Raw genomic sequence first — 23,820 nt, forward strand, 5'->3', positions numbered from 1 at the left:
GAAGATGAAGGGTGAAGGATAGGCAGGTGTGTTCTGAAAAGGCGACTTTCGAGCAAAGATCTGCAGAAATAAGGGCAGAGCCATCAGTGTATGCCAAAGGGGGCGTGCAAGTGCTACAGCAGGGAGGTGTTGTTTACCTGTCTCCGCCAGGGCTCCAGTGGCTGCAGCGTGCTGGGTGCGTGGTGCGGTGGAGGACGCGGTCAGATCCTGCAGGACGATGTGTTCCGCGTATCCACGTCACCATGGAACTTGGAAGGGGCTCAGGCCCAGGACCGGGCCCTAGAACCCTGGCTCTTAAAATCTCCTCATGCGATTCACAGAAGGTCTTTCTTTTTTCTTTTTTTTCTTTTTTAAATGAGGAAATGACTTTAATTATATCCAAAAGAAATATAAAATTCACATCAACAAATAGACTGACATTTTCATTAGTGTATTTATCTAATCCATGTAGTAAGGTGGCCTCTGATACTTGCTGCATTTTATTTCTAATTAATGGCTTTCATTATTTTCACATATATATCAAGTTAAAAATTAGAATGTTTCTGTAAATCCAGAGTGTCCTATATGTAATAAAGGGTCCTTGCTACCTTCCATTCTGTTGAGGCTGGAGAATATCTAACAGAAGTTGTTTAACTTCACTAGGTGACAGCTGATATAAGTCTATGGCTGGCTTGTCTCCACCACGGATCTGTAGTTCATACTCCATAGCATGGATGATCCACCCAATTCGAATTTTCAGCATGCCACGGAATAACTCAGGGTTATTGGAGATGATCCAGCCAATATGGATGACCAGTTCTTGCTGAAGGACGGCTTCCCTCTCATCATGGGTATTACACTTATAATAGATGATGTTCTTAATCACTCTTGGAGACAGAGGATTAGAGATAACCTCTTCTTCATGCCCAAAGGCACCCAGAGTTACCTGTTTGCCCTGAACTAAAACATTAGTAATGGATGGGGCCAGGCTGTCCACTACTTTACTTAACAGACTTGCTGCACGGTGTACAACCGACCAAAGTTTTTTGCTGCCAGCTCTTCTATAGACTCTCTCAATGTGATCAGAAACGGTACCTTCCTTTGTGATAAAGTTGGGGCCTTCTCTTTTGAGCAGTATACCCAGCAGGATGGTTTGGCTAGCCAGACAACTACAATCATTCAGTTTTTGAAGAATATCATGGGTGGATTTGTTTTTCCATTCAGTAATGGTAATGTTTGGTTGTTGCTTCAGTTCAGGGGCATCAGGGGTGCTGCTTTGTCGCTTGACTTTTGAATGTTTGGGAAATTGTAATTCCTCAAAACTCTTAAATTCTGGAAGCTCTTCTGTGTCACTGATTCGTAGGAAGTCAAGTTGTTCTACTACAGCTCCAGATATTAGTGTCTGTAGACGATCAACATGAACTTTGACTCCTCCAATCATTCCCTTTTTAAAGGCTGCCAGCATATCTAATATGGGGTTGAACCGGCTGCCTCTTATATTGTCTTCCCGGATAAGAACGAGGAAAAGTGGACGTCCATGCATTTTCCAATATTGCTTAATGAACTGTAGTGCATTCTTTATGTCATCTATCAGCAGTAAAACATCTTGAGACATGTAGAAATCACTTAGGTCAAAGATGATAGGGTAACAAACCACAGTCTTTCCCAGAATACGGTAAATCTTTGATGTACCAAGGCAGCCAATGGGCCTATCTGGCCTTCCGGAGAGCCCTAACTTTTCATTGATGCCCAAGTGGAAATAAGCTTTCACAAGCTCCTGCTGAGGCCATATCTGAATGGGTTCCACCTGCTGAGGAGTTTGAGTTTGAATACCATAAGTGTTGAGAAAAACTTGAAGGCGTTGGCTTTCTGCTGCAAGTGCTACATGAACTACCAAATCATTTTCCAGTGGGCCCTGATTGGAGTATCTCATGCTCACATTACGTTGATTTTGTCGTGGGATATAACGCTGGATAGGATCAATGTCTTTAGGACTGATTAATTCATCAGCCAGCAGTTTTGCGATGATATAAAGGGCCTGTCCCCAAAGAAACAGTTTTCCATCACGGCCACAGTTGCTAGGAAATCGCTTTTGACTACCTGGGTTTCTTTTTTCATATTCTACAAAGTCAGCTGGCACATAATAGTACTTTGGTACCACAGGATATCCTTCTGTGGTCTGATGAAGTACTGGAGTCAAAAGATCCTGATATTCCTTGACTTGTTTGGGATTGCCTCTAAAAACTCCATCAATCATCATGTAAAGGAAAAATATGGGAAATTCACATTCAATGCCATCAAATAGCTTAATTTCAGCTGGTTTGTAGTAGCGTCTGTTTGGATCCTCCAATGATGTTCTATACCCATCTCTCAAGAAACGCTTAAAACCATATTTTCCTTTTAATTTTCTAACTACTTTATCAAGTGTCTGGTTAAACAGAACTTCATCATCCAGGGCAAATGCAGGATAACTGATGCAGGGAAGCAGGGCAGCATCTGTGTTATGAGATCTTGATTCTCTGGGTAATAGTGAGCACAAAGTTTGCCTGTTGCGGTTGTGAGCATCGAGATCCACAAAAATAACTGACCAAGAACAGCCCTTTTTAGATGAGGAAGCTGAGACTTAGGTACAAAGAAGAGAGAGATCCTGTCTCCTAATTCTAAATATAATGCCATTCTTTAATGTCCACAGAAGGTCTTGAGACCATGTTGAGGCTTTGGCTTTTATTTTGACGGAGATGAAGGACATCATGTGGTTTCCAGCAGAGAAATGATCTGACTAGCTTAAAATCACTTTTGTTCCTGTGTTGGCCGGAAACCACTGCCTTAAGAAAATATGTTTGTGTTTGTCGGTCTGTGTTTGTTGGTTTGGGTTTGTCTTATTTCAGTTAACATAATGTCCTCCAAGCTCATTCATGCTATGATAGAATGATAGAATCTCATCTTTTTAGTGACCAAATAATATTCCATTGCAAATGTATATTATCTGTTTCAGATCCCAGAGTGTACTATCTTCAGTCATTATAGAAATTTATCAAATTTCTTTTTAAAAATTTTGGAAAAAAATTAAATTAAAAAAATTTAATTGACACGAAAATTGTACACATTTATGGGGTGCCATGTGATCCATATATACATTGTGTAACACATTTTCTTTATCCTTCATCTGCTGATAGACATAAAAATTGATTCCATATTTCAGCCTCCATGAATAACGCTGCAATAAACACAGGCATGCAGGTGTCCCATTCACATACTGATTTCCTTTCCTTTGGATATATACCCAGTAATAGGATTGCTGGATATGATCTCACTTATATGTGGAATCTAGAAAAGTTTCAGAAAGTTGAGAGAAGTGTAGTGTTTACTAGAGGCTAGGGAGGAGAGAGAGGAGGGAAATTGGAAGAAGTTGGTCAATGAGCATACTTTCATAGTTAGGAATAAATTCTGGTGTTCTATTGCACTGTAGGGCAGCCGTAGATAACAATAATGAACTGTAGGTTTCAAAATAGCTAGAATAGAGGATTTTGAATTTCCTTAACACAGAGAACTTATACATGTTTGAGGCAATGAGTAACTACCCTGATTTGGTCATTATACAATGTATACATGTATCAAAACATGTACCCAGAAATATGTACAATTATTATCTGACTATTAACATAAAGTAAAACTGAAAAAAGAAAAAGCTATTTTGGTGCAGTCTTATGAGGAACTTATATTAGTTCAAGTTACTTTTATCAGAACAGTATAAGATAGTCTCTAAGTCAATTATTACTTCATACTAATAAACAAAACATAGTTCAAGTTATTTTATGCATGATATAATTGCATTGCTTAAAAAGTATTCTGGACACCAAGCTTTTCCATAATTTGATTCTCTTTTTCTGCACTTTGGGTTGGAGAGGATGTAAGGGACGAAGAGGAAAAGGCCCTTCCCCCTTTTCCTTCTCTGCAGGGAGTGCCACATCCCTCCCTGTCATTCATATCTCAGGGGCCTGGGTAATGAGCAGGGCCAGAGGAATAGAACTGGTAACAAGGACAGGAACATGCAGGAGACTGTGTTTGCCTGGGGTCTCACCTTGAGGTGTGCAGAGTTGAGCTGGGCTGAGAAGCTTGCAGAAGTCTGTGTTTGCGACTCTGCTCTCTGCTATTTGACATTGAGGTGAATTGGAAAGGAAGAGCAGGCCATAAGAACATCAGTTCTACAAGTAGTGTGAGATTTGAATGACCCAAGGACCACTTAGTTGGTGTATTTGCCTCTCAGGATTCTCATCTGGGGATAATAGTACCACCTTATAGGGGGGCTGGGGAGATAGCTCAGTCGGTAGAGTGCCTTCCTTGCGAGCACAAGGCCCTGGGTTCAATCCCCAGCACCCCCCCCCCAAAAAAAAAAAAATAGTACCACCTTATAAAGTGATGGAGGGTTAATGAAATAATCCACATTAGATTAGGTAGTATGCACAGTACCAGGCAAATAGTATGGAAGTAAAAGTGTTTACTCTTACTACTTCTTTGTTGCTTATGAGTTTAAAAATCTAACTAGTTTATCATAACCATAATTATATTTTGTGCTTAACAATAATTTAATGATAAATTTAAACATGTTACATGTTTTTAAGAGAGTACCAACACTCTCCTGCAAACATTATATAGTGAGAAACTACTTAATGGAACTTTGTTATATTGAGATTTGTGTTTAAGATCTCCTTATGAATAATACCATCAATACATGGGTGCTCAGGGCTTTTATTTACAAATGCACTTTAGAAAATGTTCAGTACTAACCTGCCTTTTCCTGAATTTATTTCTACAGGGAATAGAATTACCTGCCAATTTAAGTATGCACAATGTCTTTATTTTTAGCACATATAAAAAATAAAACCAGGCACAGTACTGCATTGAAAACGAGTTTAATAACAGGCTCACTGCAAGCGGCCCTGTGTTTTGTCTTCTGGCTAAGAAGTTAAAATATGTATGAGCAGTTGGCATTGAAAGAAATGCTTTTACAACAACTTTAAAAAAGCACAAGTCACAATTTTCTATTGCTTCCTTAAAGAAAAAGCAGAAAACAAAGTTTGCTTGTTTTATTCCCTTTGTACCTTTCTGTGTAAGGGAAGCTTATTATTTCTCCCTATTTAATATTTCTGCAAGCATTTCTAGTTTGGGCATAAACATGCATTTTAAGATCTTTTCAGTTTTATTTATTTGTTTCTAAAACAGTGCTTATTGTTTTTCTATTGTAAAGGTACTAATGCTCATACTATATGTGGAAAAGTATAAAAAGAATACTCTTCTCATACTGACAACTTATCAACATTCTGTTTTGTTTTGAATTTTTTTAGAACATACATTTTATGATTGCACAGTTGAAGTTAAGTAATAAATAAAAATTTAAACGCTTCCCTCCTAATATCATATAATAAGCATTTTCTCATGCTACTAAAAATTTATTTTTAAGGCTTGCTCAATTAATCCCCTTTTGTGGTAATCATGTCTCTAATTTTTGCTATTATAAATAGTGCAGTGATGATCATTTTTCTTCATGAACTTCTATCAGACTGTTCCTCAGGTCTGGTTTTTAGAAGAGGATTTAATGGGTTGAAGGGTTTTTATTTTGTCCAATACGGTTGAACCAGTTTAACCTTGGGAGAGCTTTAAGCAAGATGGACTCTCTGACTTTAATTTTTAAATTATAATTATTACTGCACATTAAGTACTAAAAGATGAATTTTGTCACAATTTCATACATCCATATAATATACTTTGAGAATATCCACCCTCCCTATTACCTTCTCTTACCTGCCTCTCCTCCCCTTTGCCTTCCCTAATGGTCCCCCTTCTACTTCCAGCTCATCTTTTTTACCCCCTCTAGATTCTACATATGACACAAAATGTGTCATACTTATTTTCTGGGATCTGACTTATTCATTTTTTTTGGTCTAAATTATAATCCACCACAATGGATTATTTTACTGTAAATAATGCATATATATGTATTGATACACACATCCTGTATACACTCACTACATTTTACATATACTATACATACCATATATATACTATATATACCATATGTATATTATACTATATGTCATACATATGCTACATATTGTATAAATACACTATAGCATGTGTATGTGTGTGTGTGTGTGTGTGTGTGTGTGTGTGTGTGTGTATGACATTTTTCTTACCCATTCATCCAATAATGGGCCTCCAGGCTGATTCTATAACTTGGCTATATTGAGTAGTGCTGTAATAAGCATGGGTATGTAGGCATCTCTATAATATGCTGATTTTGATTTTTTTGGCTATATACCCAGGAGTGGTATAACTGGATCATGTGGGAGTTATATTTTTAGTTTTTTTGAGAAATCTCCATTGTGTTTTCATAGTGGCTGTACAAATTTAAATTTCCTTCAAGAAATTCCTTCCCCAGCACCCTCACCAGCATTGGGTTATTTGTTTCCTTTACAGGCATTCTGACCAGTGAGATGGAATTTCAAAGTAGTTTTGATTTGCATTTCCCTGACAGTGAAAGTGTTGAGCATTTTAAAATATAATTATTGATTATTTGCACTTCTTTTAGAAGTGTCTGTTACATGTTTTTGAGTTCTTTATATATTCTAAATGTTAATCCTCTGTTGGAAGAGGAGCTAGCAAAGATTTTCTCTGATTCTGCAGGCTGTCTCTTCAGGTTGTTGGTTGGTTTCTTTGCTCTTCAGAAGCTTTTTAATTTGATATGATCCCGTTTGTCAATTCGTGCAATAATTTCCTGAGCTTGTGGAGTCCTATTCTGGAAACCATTGCTTATACCAATATCTGGAAGTATTTCACCTATGTTTTTCTTTAGTAGTTTCCAACTTTCAAGTCCTCTATTAAGGTCTTTGATTCATTTTGAGTTGATTTTTCTACAGGCCAAGAGACAGTTGTCTAGTTTCAGTCTTCTATGTGAAGGTATACAGTTTTTTCAGCACCTTTTGTTGAAGAGGCTGTCTTTTCTCCAAAATATATTTTTGATTCCTTTTTTGAGAATCAGAGGGCTCTGCATTATTACTGAATCTTCCATTTAGTTGGTCTATATCGCCCCATGTCCCATGTGGGTGAGGAAAAGGTTTCCTATGGAAAGGATGGGCTGGCTGTGAACTAATTGCTAAGAAGTTTATCATCAAGAAAGACAGGAGAGAGAATTATTTTGTGTTTTTTTTTTTTTTTTTTTTTTTTGCAGTGCTAGGGATTGAACCCTGGGTATGCACTCTACCAACTGAGTTTTCTCCCCAGCACCTCAGAATTATCTTTAGAATGAGGGTATGATAGGTTGAGCCATTCATAAGGGTCTGGCTCTAACAAAATGGAGGAGCCCACATTTTCTTTATTTATAGCAGTACAGAGCAAAGGGGTCCGGTAGGAGCTGCTTCTGTGAGAAACAGGATAGGGTGGAGTTAAGCAAACCATTTCTCTCTAGCGGGTCACTGGCACATCCAAGGCCTGAGAACTCTGGTGGTGAACCAACCTGCAGGGAAACCACATACTCCAAGCAATCTGGAACAATATCTCATGATCTCCAGTTCCTGAGAGCCAGATTCCTGTGTCCGATGGCTCAGTCAGGTCAGGTTTTATTTGCAGGCCATGGATCGCATCCTGTAGGTCTTCTTGTCTGGTTTTTATGCCAATACCATGCTTTTTTTTATTTAATGCTTCTACAGTCATTTTGAAATCAGATAACATGGTGCTTTTAGCATTGTTCTTGTTTATGGTAGATTTGGTTATTCTGGGTCCTTTGTGCTTCCGTGTGAATTTCAGGATTTTTTTCCTTGTTCTGTGAAGAATGCTTTTGGTATTTTGGGGGACATTTTATTCAATCTGTACATTCATTTTGGTAGTATGACTGCTTTAATGATATTAATTCTCCCAATTCATGAACATGGGCTGTCTTGTCATCTTCTACTGTGTTCTTCAATTTTTTTCTTTAGTGTTTTATAATTTTAAAAAATAATTTGGATAGATCTTTTACCTACTTGGTTGGGCTAATATCTAGGTAATGCATTTATTTAATTAATTAGTTAATTTATTTTTCCACTATATATTTTTAAAATTATTTATTTTTTAAATTTTTTACAGACTGCATTGTGATTCATTGTACACAAATGGGGTACATCGTTTCATTTCTATGGTTGTACACCATTCATGTAATCATTTTATTTTTTTTTTGAGACTATTACTAATGAGATTGTTTTCCTGATTTCTTTCTCAGTGAATTTATTGTTGGCGTATACAACTACCAAGTTTTGTATGTTGGTTTTGTATTCTTGTCACTTTGCTGAATTTGTTTTTGAATTCTCAGAGACTTTTAGTGGACTCTTTAGGGTTTTCTAGGTATGGGATTCATCTGCAAGCAGGGATAATTTGATTTTTCCCCTTTCATTTCTTTCTCTTGCCTGTTTGCTCTGACTAAAATATATTGAATGGTGACTGTGAACACCCTTGTGCCCTTCCTGATTTTAGAGGAAATGTTTTCAGTTTTTCCCCATTCAATATGCTGTCCTATGGGTTTCTTTCTTTTCTTTCTTTCTTTTTTCTTTTTTGTAAATAATTTTATTATGTTGAGGTCTGATCCTTCTCTATCTAGTTTATTCAGGATTTTTATCATGGGGTTGTAGGATTCCACTGAAGTCGTTTCTGTATTTATTGAGATGATCATGGGATTTTTATCCTTGATTCCATTGATGTGTTGCATTTCATTTAGCGATTTGCATACATTGAACCAACTGCATCTGTGGAATTAAACTGACTTGATCATGGTTTATAATTTTTAATGCATTTTTGAATTCAATTTGGAAATTTTTTATTGTGCATTTTTTTCATCAGTGTTCATCAAGGATATTTGTTAATAGTTTTCTTTTTTTTTGCTGTGCCTTATCAGGATTTGGTAGCAGGATAATACTGGCTTTGTAGAATGAGTTTAGAGGAGTTTCTTCCTTTATATTTTGTATAATAGTTTGAGGAGCACTGGTATTAGTTTTTATTTAAATATATGGCAAAATTCAGTGGTGAGTCCATGTGGTCCTAGACTTTTCTTTGTTGGTAGACTTTTTATTATTGCTTCAGTTTTATTGCTTTTTATGGCTGTATTTAGGCTTTTTATATTCTCTTGGTTCAATTTTGCTACATGATATGTGTCTAGAAATTTGTCAATTTCTCCCAGATTTTCCAATATATTGGCATATAATTTTTTCAAAATAATGCATAATGATCCTCCAGATGTTAGTGGTGTATGCTCCTACTTGATTTCAGATTCCATTTGATTGGAATATCATTCTCCATTTTTTCTTTTCAGTGTGTATCTGTGCTTGTGAGGTGAGTTTCTTGCACACAGTAAACAGTTGGGTCTTGTGTTTTAATCCAAAAGTCCAGTCTATGTCTTTTAATTGAGGGGCATTACTGAAAGAATCGTATTAGTTTCTGTCATTTTTTTTTGTTTCCCTTTTGGTTGGTTTTTAAAAATTATTCGTTGTATTTAGTTATACATGACAGCAGAAAGTATTTTGTTTCATCATATGCAAATGGAGTACAACTTTTCATTTCTCTGGTTGTACATGATGTAGAGTCACACCATTCTTGTAAGCATACATGTTCATAGGTAATGATATTTGTCTTATTCCAACATCTTTCCTTCCAACTACTCTTTTGGTAGTTTTGATAATTCTGTTTGTTTCCTTCATACTTATCTTAGAGGTTTGATCAGGAAAGAATGTTTGATTCTTTACTAATTGTCATTTGCTTAACTACATTTCTAGTGAGACTTATTCTTTCCCAAGTTCTTGTGGTTGCATTTATCTTGCCTCCTTATCTGTATGAAGGATTCCTTTGAGTATCCTATGTAATACTGGATCAGTGGTCATGGATTCATTCAGTTTATGCTTATCTCAGAAGGTCTTTATTTCTTATTCAATTTTGAAGGATAACTTTGCTGGATTTAGTAATCATCATCATTCCATGCCCTCTTGGCCTTCAGAGTTTCTGCAATCCGTAATTGTGATGTGAGTTCCTTTGTAAGAAAACTTTTAATATTTCTTTGTTCTGTACTTTGGGCAGTTTAGAATATGTCACAGGAAGGCTGTTTTCTGGTCATGTCTATTTGGGGTTCTAAATGTATCCACTATCCAGATATCCATATCATTCCCAAGATTTGGTAATTTTCCTACTATTTTTTCACATAATAGGTTTTTTTTTTAATTAATTATTTTTTTTGCAGACTGCATTTTGATTCATTGTACACAAATGGGGTACATTGTTTCGTTTCTATGGTTGTACATGATGTAGATTCATACCATTCGTGTAATCATACATGTACATAGGGTAATGATGTCTGTTTCAATCCACCATTTTTCAAACCACACCTCCCTCTCATTTCCTTCAATGTAATCTAAAGTTCCTCCATTCTTCTTTCACTCCCCAACCCTCCACCCCCATTATATATCATCATCTACTTATCAGGGAAAACTTTCAGCCTTTGGTTTTTTGGGATTGGCTTATTTCACTTAGCATGATATTCTCCAATTCCATCCATTTATTTGCAAGTGCCATAATATCTTTCTTCTTTATGGCTGAATAATATTCCATTGTGTATATATACCACAGTTTCCTTATCCATTCATCTGTTTAAGGATATTCTAGGTTGGTTCCATAATCTAGCTATTGTGAATTGAGTTGCTATAAATATTGATGTGGCTGCATGACTGTAGTTTGCTAATTTTAAGTCCTTTGGGTATAAACTGAGGAGTGGGATAACTGAGGAGTGGGATAACTGGGTCAAAAGGTGGGTTCATTCCAAGTTTTCTGAGATTCTCCACACTGCTTTCCAGAGTGGCTGCACCGGTTTGCATCTCCACCATCAATGTAAAAGTGTGCCTTTTCCCCCTCATCCATGCCAACATCTATTATTGTTTGTGTCCATTAATAGCAACTGGATTTTTTCCTAACACTTTAAGATCTTAAGACCACAACATTGATAAAAATTAAATACCAGCGAGTTTTTTGTTTGAAAAACTTCATTGGGACCACCTGACACTAAAGAGAAATTTCTTGTGGTAGCATGTACCTCATTTTTTAAAAAGGAAAAATTATTTTAAAAAATACTAAAGAATGGCATGAATCTACATTATGTACAACCATAGAAATGAAAGGTTGTACCCCATTTGTGTACAATGAATCAAAATGTAGTCTGTAAAAATAAAATTAAAAAATACTAAAGAAAATTTAAAACATATTTTTGATGCTTCTTTTTTTACTGAAAACAACACTAAGTTTTAATTATTTTTAATTGCATAGCATATTATTTAGAGTCATGATTCTCTAAGTGAGGGTCTCAAGACTAGCAGTAGGCATATACCTGGGAGCTTGCTAGAAATGCAAACTCTCAAGCTCTACTGGTTTCATGAATCAAAAACTCTGGGGGTGATTCCAGCCATCCATGTTTTAACAAGTCTTCCAGATGATTCTGATGAACACCCAGGTTTGAAGGCACTGATCTAATGTTTGAAAACAAATCAGTTTGCCAACCTGCCCCAAACTATGCTACCTGAGGCTACACAGCAGCCAAGTAGAGGTATACATCTGCTCTATGCAACTTTCTTATCCACTAGTGCTTGGGGATGTCACTCAATGTGCTTAATACATTATCATCATTGACAAAGAGGGTATATAAGTATGTTAAAGTATAAGTTTTAGAGAGAGCCTGGCTAGGCAGGCCTGAAGAGTACAGAAAAACAAAACAGAAAACAAACAAACAACAACAATAAAACAGCAATAAAGAAAAACATACAATTTTTGGAAAGTTTCCTCTTTCTTACCATATATAAAAAGGAAAGATTCTTTGTTACTCCCAGATTTTGAGGTATTACAGGAGTAAATAGGCAGAAATGCAGAAAAAGCTGCTAGGAGGAGGTAGATCACTTTATATAAGATTGGCCTGTGACAATAAGGAGTGTAAGAAAATTCTGAGGGAGTATGTGAGAGTCCAGGCTCTGGACACAACTGGGAATTATGTGAGGAAAGACTTTGGTGCTCTCTGGTTTTCTTATTTACCCACAGTGTTCTTATACTTTCCCTCTGCCCAGTATAGACTTGAAGGTGATGGCTAGCCTTTCCAGAGGGAGATTCCATATCCTGCTGGAGAATTCAATGGACATTGTATCTTTCAGCTCCCCAACTATAACCAGGAGAATATGGCCTCATACAAACAAGATTTATAGAGGTAAAATAACCTGTTCAACATCTGAAATCTAAAGGTCAGAGGCAAACTTGAGCCAGACTGCCTGATCCCTAAGCATGTGTGCATGCCATGCATAACTTTCATTTCTGTGACAGTGCCCTATCTTCATCTCTGTGTGACAGAGTCCCAGATTCCAAAACAGGGTCTTCTGCTCCTTTTCCTTCCTTCTGCTCTTCAGGTTGTGATCTCAGATGTTCCTGGCATTGCCAGTACAGGAAGTTATGACGGTGCTGGACATGGGTAACTTATGCCAAGGGAATGTGGAGCGTACTCCAGTTTAAACACTCTCAGGGTTATTTGCATTTAAAAGACAAAGCTTAAGGAGGAGGTTCTTTGGATGTTAATTTGGGGCAAACTTTCTAGTAGTATGGCAGCTAGATGGATAAGGTCTCTTGGACCTTCCCAGCAACTTTCCAAACTATGCCTTTCAGAAAATGCTCTATTCTGCTCATGAGTTAGGATAGGTTGTTCATATGCTTTGGAGTTTATGTGTATATATAAATAGATCACACCAGGGCAGATGTAAGGTTTACCAAGAGTAAAAATTAGATCTAATTTTTTTTGTTAGATACTAACCCTAACCCTCCTAGTACTAGTTAGGTCTGATGATCATTCTCAGAATGAACTAAAAAGAAAAAAAAAAAAAGAAAGAAAAATCACATATTGAGCACTTAACATATGCTCCCTAATAGATATTGGGGATACAAAGACTGACATCAATAAATTCACAATCTATTTTGGATACTAGAAACAGAACTCTATGCAATATTGGTGGGATGGAGATGATAATAATTCACAGGGAAATAGGGAAAAGTTAGGAGAGGCACCTGACAAACATGGGGCAAGTCTGGGAAGAATTCCTGTTGGTAAATTTTGGAGAATGGACAGAAGTGAGAGTGCAGAGTGGTAGGAAGCACTCAGATAGCTCTGTGGGGAAGAAAGTATTTGGGTGTTGCTACAGCATGACACCAAGGAGAGGAGTGAGCAGGGACAGACTGCACAGGAAAGGTGTGGAGTTCTGAAACGCTTCAGGAGTTTTGACTGCCTGTGGTGGGCCATGGAGGCTACTAAATGCTCTAAGAAAAGAAGTGATGTGAGGCTGGAGTCGTGGCTCCATAGCAAAGCACTTGCCTGGAATGTGTGAGGCTGTGGGTTTGATACTCAGCACCACATGTAAATAGATAAAATAAAAGATCCATTGACAACTAAAAAAAAAAATATTAGAAAAAAAAAAAAAAAAGAAGTGATGTGGTTGATCTGGATTTTAGGTACATGACCAGTAAACGAACTTGAGTTTGAGGAAACCAAATAGGAAGGCAAGATGATGTGGCAGTTAATCACTGGTGGTGAGATTCCAGTGAAAATGTGCTGTAAAGATTGTACAGTTTGTGTCCTGAAGTGTTGAACTAGTTCCCCCATTAATTTTAATGATTTTTATTATACTTTAAAAATGTTTTTTAAAATCACAGTAACTCTCACATGCAGTTATAAGCCTGAGTCCCCTGCACGGCCCTATTCAACTCTGTTCTCTAAAAGTCCCCACTTCCCTTTGAGTCTTTTCTTCCTGTAGTTACGTCTACACCACCGAATGATATTCTTCTGTCCTTGCTTTGTGACTTACTAGTTATAGGTGTTATTGTAAGGCCCCCAAAAAGGAAACCCCAACTCTGTCCCATGGATGGATGGCAACCCCAATCAACCGCAGGAGGCGTCACTTGATGCAAACCGCAAGAGGTGTTTATTCCAGCGCGCTGGGACCCAACTCCAGGAGTCGAGTCCCTAGCAGAAAATCTTGTAGGTTTATCAAGGCAGAAACCACACATCGGGAGGGGTCACACATGAAAGGGGGAAAAGGGGGAACAAAGCTGCCAGGAAATTTCAAAGGGGGTCTGGGTTTGCTGACAACATGTTTCACAATGTTTTACAACAGGTGTAGATTCTGGTCAATAGTTTCTGGTAATCCTACTGTTTGAGCACTATCTGGCTATCAGGCTCAATTTACTCTTTTACTCTCTGTTTGGGGCTGTTTCCTGGAACAGCTTTAAGGGCTTTGTTCCCATTACTGGGAGGGAGACCTTAGGGAGTTGAGATAAAACAGACAGCTTAAAAAAATGTCCATTCTTTCATTATCAATAGATTTCTTGTCATATTATGTGAAGGTATATCTCACTCCCTTCCCAGCCTCTCATATTCCCAATACATTTATATCACATTGGTAGTTCCTCTGTTCATTTACACAGGTCGTGACCTGAAATAATGGCTTCCCCTCACTACACCCACTTAGCATCCAGCAAGGAATGCAAACAATCCCTCTGGGAGAAGGAGGGGAACTGAAGTCTCTGCCCAGTGAGCTTCCTACATTAGAACCACCCAAGCTACTAGTTAGAGAAAGGTTTAATTTTTTAAGTAAATGCTAAATCTTCCTTTCCAGTTGTGCACTTTGTCAATCTTTTTTTTTTTTTTTTAAATCTTTATTAAGGTTTTCCCTTTATTCCTTTTTTTCCTTAAATAAACTCATAAACTGTCTCAAGCAGTTGCAGTTTATTATGATCCAGCAGTTAAGAATGTTCTTTTGTGATGTATTTTGACCTTAGGTGGGGGGGAAGATTTTCCTTCTTCTTCTTCTTTTTTGGTTTGTATATGGCAAGAGCTATTGACCAAAGAGTAGTGGCAACCGGGACTCCTTGATGTGATTAATTGACATGAGTCAACCATAGTTGTGGGCTTTGCTGGGCAAAGTGAATAAATTCCTGCTGAATTCACATTTGTCTTGATTGTTGTCTAAAATATGATCTGTTATATATATTTTAAATGATCTTTAGATAATGCTATGTTTTAGTCAATTTTCTTTTAAAGAGATTTATACAGTAATAATAGGACAATATTATTTATTTACTCATGCAATTACCATTTCCAATCCTCTTCATTCCTTTGTTTGTCTGTATTTCCATTTAGTATCATTTTCTTCTGTCTAAAGAACTTTAGCATTTTTTTGAGGTATGGGTCTTCTGGTGATAAATTTGTTTAGCCTTTTATGTCTAATGTGTTTTACTTTCATTTTTTTAAAGGTATTTTAGCTGGGTATAGAATTCTATATAGGTAATTTTGTAGTTTTCAACAAATTTTGAAAAAAATTGGCCTGTTTTCTCATCTCCAATATGTGGCCAAGATGACCTTTAATGTGCCCTCCAGTTCAACATTTCAGTAGGTGGGAAGATAAGGAGGTTAGAGAGATAGGAAAGCACCATGCAGAAGAGATTGGACTTTATAGTAATGCAAGAGTTCCTAACCAGAGGAATGACTGATGTGGGAGGATTGCTTTCAACAATCATTTCGTTTTCACATGAATTGACCCTATGAGGGTCTGACCTTATCTGTTCAGCCCCTGGTGAGGGCCCCTTTGCTGCATCACAATATGATAGAGGAAAGTAAGGGGAAACAGCTGTGTGTAGAAGGGGCCAAGCACATGGGAAGGCCTCACTGTATAAGTACTCCCCAACACTGCATGAACTTTACATGCATTAAGTCTTATAATTGTCACAGTCAATTCATGAAGTAGATACTGATAACATTGAAGAAGAGAAACTGAAGTTTAGAGAGAATAGGCACCTTGCCCAAGAAAGAAACAAGAAATGTATGTCAGCAAGGAATTCCAGCTCAGGTTGTCTGAATCCAGAACCCACATTTTGACTCCTACAGTGAATTGGCAGATACTAGAAGATGATGTTAACTTGGGAAGCCTAGCAATAGAGTGGGTTAGACATACAATGATAACGAAGAGAAAGGGATCGATTTGAAAGGTCCTTAAGAGAAAGAATTGGCAATAAGCAAAGGAAAAGCAGGCAGGAGGCCAATCTGATTTCTGATCTCTGGCTTGGGCAACAAGGATGACTCGTTGTACTATCATTATTGACATCACAAGCATAGGAGAGGATAATGGGTTTGATGAGACAGACAAGTTCAAATTGTGACATTCAGGGATTAGAATGCTTGTGAGACATAGGTGAAGCAACTCAAAAGGTGACTGGAAACTTAATTCTAGACCTCAGGAATTTGGTGAAAGCTGGATACATACACTTGAAATGGCATTATGGTTTATATATCAGGTGTCCCCCCAAAAGCTCATTTTGAAGACATGCAAGAAAATGTAGAGGTGAAATGATTTGATTATGAGAGCTCTGAACTAATCAGTGCATTAATCCATTAATATAGAGTAACTGGGTGGTAACTGTAGGCACATGGGAAGTGACTGGGGGAGGGGAGTCAGTGAGGGTTTATATTTTGTCCCTGAGGAGTGAAGTACTCTTTCTGCTCCCTGACTCAAAGTCCTAAGCTGCTTTCCTCCACCATGTTCTTCCACCATGATGTTCTGCTTTACCTCAGGCCCAGAGTTATAAAGTCAGCTGTTTATGGAGTGAAACCTCTGAAACTGTGAGCCAAATAAACTTCTCCTCTTCTAATTGTTTTTGACCAGGTCTTTTGTTCACAGTGATGAAAAATCTGACTAAAACAGATGCATTAGCAAATAATGGAAAGTCTTAGTCCATTTTTCTGTTGCTGTAATAAAATACCTGAGACTGGGTACTTTATGAAGAAAAGAGGTTTATGTAGCTCATAGTTTTGGAAGTTGAAAATCCATGATTTTGTGATCTCATCTGTTCAGTCTCTGTGAAGGGCCCCCTTGGCTGCATCACAATATGATAGAGGAATTAAAGGGAAAACAACTGCATGTAGAAGGGGCCAAGCACATGGGAAGGCTTCACTGTATAACCCAACCTCTCAAGAACTAGTTAGGGTTAAGGGCAACACCCCTAATGATCTAGTCATCTTACACTAGGCCTCGCCTGACAAAAGTTTTACTAGTTGCTGATGCTATCACACTGGGGACCAAACGCACATGAATCTTTGAGGGACACACTCATACCATATCCAAACCATAATATCCATCCCTCGTGTGCAAGGTTTATGTTTTTCTCATAGTGCAAAATGTGACCATGCCATCCTCATCAGTGCCCAAGTCCTAACTCATTCCAGCATCACTCTGAAGTCCAAGTTCAAAGTTTCACCTGAGACTCAAGGCAGACTCCAGCAATGAGCCCATAAAATAAACAAACGAGTTACCGACTTTAGAGATAGAAAGGCAGGGCAGGGTAGGATAAACATTCCTATTTGGAAAGGGAGAAATAGGAAAGTAGAAAAAAAGTAATCATCTTTACGCAAGACCAAAAGCCAGCATGGCCGGCATTAAATCTCACAGCTCTAAATCCAGCCTTCTATGCAGACTAAAATGAGGACAGCGGGGCCTTCATGGCCTGGGGCAGCTCTGCCCCCACGGGTTTGCTGGTTGCTGCCCACAGGGCTGCTCTCAGACAGCAAGCTGATGTTCATAGCTTTGCCAATGGGTACTGTATACTACTGGTGGCTCTACCTTCCTGGTGGCAGTCTGCTCCCACACCTCCACTTGGGATTCTAGTGGAGAATCTCTGTAACGGATCCACCCAGTGGCAGCCTTCTATCTGACTCCCCAGGCTTTCCTTTGAGATCTTGGTGAAGCCACCATTTCCTCATTTTCACATATAGTTACAGAAACAACCTGACTCCTTGATACCAGTTTTCTTGTTCTAGTCCATTTGTCTGTTACTATAACAAAATACCTGATGCTGGGTACTTTATAAAGAAGAGAGATTTATTTAACTTATAAAATCTGAGACTGGGTGACTCCATCTGCTCAACTTCTGGTGAAGGACCTGTTGACTGCATCACAACATGGCAGAGGAGTGAAAGAGGAAACAGTTGCAGGTACAAGGGCCAACTGTGTGGGATGGGCTTGCTTTATAACAACATACTCTCAGAGAACCACATTAATCCTTCCAAGGGCAATGCCCCTATTACCTAATCACTTCCATCAGGCCTCATCTCTGAAAGAGTCCCCTACTTTCCAACATTGCCACACTGGGGACATTAAGCTTTGGGGGGTACCCGCAAATCATATTCAAACCACAGGATATCAGTTTCTTAGTCTTAGAACATTTGATATTTTGAGCCATATACTTTTTCATTGTGAGAGGTTGATCTGCGCTTTGTAGGATGATTGACAGCATCCCAAGTCTCTACTCTTTAACTGCCAGTGGTACCTCCTCCCAATCCACTGGGACAAGCAGAACCATGTCAGGCTTTGCCACGTGAACCCTGGAGGACAAAATTGCCCTAAGCAGGTGAAACCCACCTCATACAGGTAATATTTAAAATAAGGGAAGAGGACACAAGTCAAATTCCACAAAAAGGTCAAGCCAAATAAAGATATCCAACACATTTGGCAATTAGGTTTGGGTGACCTGCAAAAGGGAAACTGAAGTGACATGAGCAGCAGCCAAGGGTAATACCTGGAGGAGTGAGAAAGAATGAGAAGTTGGGAACAAGGAAGAGACTTTGCTTTGAACTTGACTCTGAATGGAGTGAATGAGGCTCACGTAGTCAGAAAGGGATGCAGGTTACAGGAGAGGTTCAGTTCTTCTTTTCTCATTTGTTCCTTTTTTCATTCTGTCACGCACCCATTCCTTTCTTCTTTTCTTCCATCCATTCCTTCCTCCATACTTCCCTCCCTTTTTCTTCTTTCTGTTAAGATAGGGGGGTTTCCATAGGAAGGTTAGGGAATGCTTTGTGTTCCTAAGTGCAGCGTTATTTTGCTTGTGGGTTCTTGTGACCTTGATGCCTCATCCCCTCTGGGTTATTAGAATCCTAGCCATAATTTTTAAAGGACCGTTGTTAATGTTATCTTTCTCATCAGAATTTTCACTGATCCTTCTCAACTGGGTGAACTTTCCTCCTGCTCTGAACACCCGTAGTCATTTTCCCACCTGCACTACCCTCCCTACTCGGCCTTGCTTTGGCGCTCTAGGTGTAATCAAATGTCCTACTATTCATTTTCAAATTTCATCCTAAAGTTCTCAGCTTATAGTAATTATTCAACAATTTCTTTGAAAATTTGAAGTGAATTTAAACAAATCATTGTTGGAGTATAGAAGCTACAGCAGTTCAATATTTGGGGAAGCTTCATAAAAAGAGATTTTAGCTTTACTCTTATGAGAAGTGCATATTTATTATAATGTGTGAATAATATGCTAGTTGTGATAATTACAGTAAATTAGCTGTAGAATTGTAAATAAGAGATTTTTTACACATTATAAAGAGAAAATATAAGGGTTAGATAAAGAAACTTAGAATTAGAACTCACCATTTTCTTCTTGGTATGCCCCTGCAGGAGATAAATTGCCTTTCATTAGGGAGAAATGCCTTTCAAACTTCGAGTCCTTTTATTATGTTAATTTACATTATTCAGATGTTCTTGAGCAGCATCAGAATTAGGACCAAATACATCACAAATAATGTCTCTAAAATGACCTTTAGACCATTTTTAAGTAAAAACTATAAGAAAAACCAAAATCATAGATAGCATGCTTTTAATTTTGATGTTTCTGTTTTAACTCATCTATTGGAAAGGAAAATGTAATAACTGACTTGTATGCTGTGGTAGATCCATTTCCGCTCTTATCTGAAGGCAAATTTTGTGACACAGAGGCCTTCTGTTTTTTAAATGGTGGAGTTTAAAAACTTTTATTTTGATTTCTTGAATGGGTGTTGTGTTTATGTCGTTATAATGTCAAAAGACATAAAAACCTCTCTTTGCACTGAGTTACTCTCCGCTTTCATCTCTCATCCCCAATTGATCATCACTGTTATTATTTGGTTTATCTTTCCAAGAACTTTAAAATCGATTTCCAAGTCCATTCCTGTCTTCTTTTTTCTATAAATAATATGCTTAGAACTCTGCATCTTGTTTTTTATTCCTTAACAAGGCACTTGAAAGATTTTCTACAGCAGTATGTAAAGAACTTGCTGATTCTTTAAAAAACCCAGCTACTTCGTGTTCCGTGGCAGGGATGCCTTTTTCTTGATTTAGACTCTTCGTTTACAGACACGTCTCGTCTTTTGCTAATACACCCGCGGCTGTGCTGAATAAACTTGTACTCATGTTACTCGCGTGCGCTTGAGCACATCTGCAGCGTGAGTTCCCAGGAATGGAGTTGTTAGATCAAAGACATAAACAAGTATAATTTTGATATCACTAAATCCCCTTCATTGGGGTTTTGCCAATTTGCATTCTTACTAGCATTGTATGAAGGTACCTATTTCTCCATGACTTTGCCAACGTTATTTCTGGGTTCTTACAAGTGTGATGAAAATATTATTTCATTTTTAGCTCGTATGGTTCTGATTATGAGTGAGGTTGAGCAGCTTTTTGAACGTTTAAAATCTGAGGGTAGAATTTTTAAAAATACTCCTTCCTGACTTATTGAACTCCAAGAAAATACTTCAGAGACAGTAAGGAAGGCATTAAAGGAAAATTTCAAATCATTTTTACTGTTTAATCATCAAGGTCCTGTTAAAATGAATGAATATTCATTAGACTCACTGAGTGCCATGTCAAATAGATACCACTGTTAATACTTCATATTACATAATATTTTTGGCTCCTAACAGACTATAAACCAAACTGTAGATGTAGAAGCCAGTTAAAATTAGTAATACCCTCTATAGAGATCATTAACACTAAACTACACTTATTTTGTAACAAAAATTTTCATGTTTTGGTGCATTATATATCTCTTATAACTCTATTTTATTTAGTTATTTATTTATTTTTATGTGTTGCTGAGGATTGAACCCAGTGCCTCATATATGCTAGGCAAGCACTCAATTACTGAGCTATAACCTAGCCCTGTATTTTATTTTTAAATTAAACTTTATTTATGAGAACAGTTTAAGATATACAGAAAAATGGTGAAGATTGTATGGAGTTCTTATGTACACCACACTCAGTTTCCCTATTAACATCTTATATTAATATGGTATGTTTGCTGTAATTAATAAACCCGTGTTGGCGTATTATTATTAACTAAAGTCTGGACTTTATTTATTGGTATTTCTTGTTTTACTTAAAGTTCTTTTTTAGTTTCAAGATTTCACCCAGGAGTCCACAATACTTCTATACTTCATGTCTCCTCAGTTTCCTCTGGGCTATGATAGTTTCTCAGACCTTCCTTGTTTTTGATAACCTGGACAATTTTGAGGAGTGTTATGGTTTAGACATGGTGTCCCCCAAAAGCTCCTGTGTGAGACAATGCAAGAAGATTTGGAGGAGAAATGACTGGACTATAGCATTAAGCTAATCAGCAAATTAATCCCTGATGGGATTAACTGAGTGGTAACTGGAGGCAGGTGGGGTGTGACTGGAGGAGGTGGTTCTTTGGGGCTGGGGCTATGGGGGATATATGTGTATGGGATGAGTGGTGTCTCTCTGCTTCCTGATCACCACGATGTGAGCTGCTTCCCTCTGTCACACTCTCCTGCCATGTTGCTCCTGCCTCACCTTGAGCCCTGAGGAATGAAGCTGCTGTCTATGGACAGAGACCACGGGAAGCATGAGCCCCCAAATAAACTGTTCCTCTTCTACAATTGTTCTGGTTGGGTCATTTCATCACAGCAGCGAAAAAGCTGACTAAAGCAAGGAATAACAGTGAGGTATCTTGTAAATGCACCACTGTTGGAATTTGTTTGATTTTTTTTTTTTTTCCCTGATTAGCCTGTGGTTGTTGGGTTTTGCAGAGGACACCAGAGTCAGTGCCATGTTCTCATCACATCATAGCAAGAGAGCATACTGTCACCATGTCGTAGGCTAAGGGTAAAGAGTCACGTTGATGCTTAGGGAGTGGGAGTTATGTGCCACCTCTGTGGGAGTGGAGAATATATGTGAATTTATACTTTGGTTATCTATCAGTGCTACTTTATTTTACTGCAAGTTGCTCAATCTTTGTCCATTAGAGCACTCTCAGTTAGTTCCTTTATCCCTTTGACATATCCCCAATATTCCATGTGTGAATGTTTGTGTGTTCCCAAGTGTATGTTAGCACTTCTTTACTCTCTGGCACTGCTAGATGCAGGATCATCTCATGTTTCCTGCCCCTGACCTAGAATTAGCCATTTCTCCAAGAGATCTGGTTTCTTTTATTGGAAAATGGTGTTAGAAATCTAGATCTGAATGTCAGGTGTGCTCCTTGTTACTAAACTGTTTCTTTTAGGTTGCAGAGTAAGAAAATACATATGGGTATATTAACCAGAATATATACACATATCTATAAATATTTCTGTATATAACCATCTGTCTGTATATTAAACTAAACATGAGTTTATACTGTTGTCTCCAACTCAAATTCATTACCACATAGGTCATTTTAGCCTCATTAAGATAGGATTTCTAAAATAAAAAAAATCATTTTAGTTATGAAATTTCATAATATAGGATTCTATTGAAGATTGGAGAGAAGTACAAGAATGTTAATCCACAACTTAGAGCTTTTGTTTTCCTTTAAGTCAAGTTGTATCTAACTCTCATCTCTACTCTGATATGCAGGGTAGCAGAAATTCCACGTGAACGTGCTTTGGGCCCTGCTCCTTAGGTCCAGGATCTTATGGAGCCCCAAGGCGTGGGGCTGTTCTTTCTGCCCTGGTTACCACTCAGATGCCAACACTTGCAACCCTAAAGTTCCTCTCAGGTCTTAAGGCTCCATGACCATGTACCACACTTGAGATGGGGGAAGGATCCGGTCTGGGTTTATGCAGGGTCATCCCCTTGGGTGTCTGGCACCTTCTAGAGCCTTCCACAAGCATTGTCCTGGTCCTCACTTTCTCTGGGAGACTCTGATCTCCCCATTTCCAATTAAGGCTCAGAACTCTTTTTCTTCATCACCTCTGAAAGGCCCTCTCCTTCCAGCACAATGAATTCCACCTCTTCAAGAAACTTCGGCTGTTTCAAAAGAAAGAAAGGGACGTTATTTTTCAGGAAACCTTTGCTTTTGGCCTTGTAGCTTCTTAGACATCCTGTTATCAGGGGGCATCCAAATGTCTGGCTAGCTGCTTGACATGGTGGAAGGGGAAAAACATAAGGGAACTCAAAGCTGAGCTCGTACATTAAAAATAAGATACACAAATAAATAAAGAATCATGAAAAGTCAAGGAAATAAATGGCTTTCCATTTGAGTTATGGGACAAAGAAACATTTTCTTCTTTAAAGTTGTAGAGTCTGCGATTCCACTACTGAGACCAAGTTCTCAGGCCATCTTGACAACCCTGGGGTCCCTTAACGAGGTCACTTCCTCCTTGAGTACTTTTGGGTACACGTGCACAAGACCACGCAACCATAGCAATTCTAATGTTCTGCTTTTATGTCCCACGTGAAAGTATCGGTTGTGGACCTTGGGGACAAGATTCCACCCACTTCTGAGTTTTGGACTGATGTCTTCTATGTCCCAACAATGATACCAGTTAATGGAAATATTATACCTTGAAGATTTGAGTTGGAGGTCTAAGAATAAAATTTCATTTTTTTCCAATCACTATTTTCAGTTACTCTGTCTACTCTTCTTGCTCTACTGGGTAGCAGTAGATTTTAAGGACATCTTGGGATTTCTAGTCACTTCTGATTTATTAAAATCTTACATCCCCCCAAT

At 38.0% G+C, this 23,820-nt stretch overlaps 1 protein-coding gene across 1 annotated transcript in view; it reads right to left on the reverse strand.

Moving 5' to 3' along the window:
• Positions 1–557: 557 nt before the first annotated feature.
• The window catches only part of LOC306667024 (phosphorylase b kinase regulatory subunit beta-like), a gene marked incomplete at its 5' end in the record, with an annotated part of 34,298 nt that continues 11,035 nt past the window's right edge, over positions 558–23,820 (reverse strand). Inside the window, one exon of the mRNA XM_079149251.1 lies at positions 558–2,578. Coding sequence (XP_079005377.1) covers positions 584–2,578 — 1,995 coding nt within the window. The 3' untranslated portion in view covers positions 558–583. The remainder of the gene's footprint in view (positions 2,579–23,820) is intronic.

Source organism: Sciurus vulgaris (assembly GCF_902686455.1).
Source record: "Sciurus vulgaris genome assembly, chromosome: 7".
Lineage (NCBI taxonomy): Eukaryota > Metazoa > Chordata > Mammalia > Rodentia > Sciuridae > Sciurus > Sciurus vulgaris.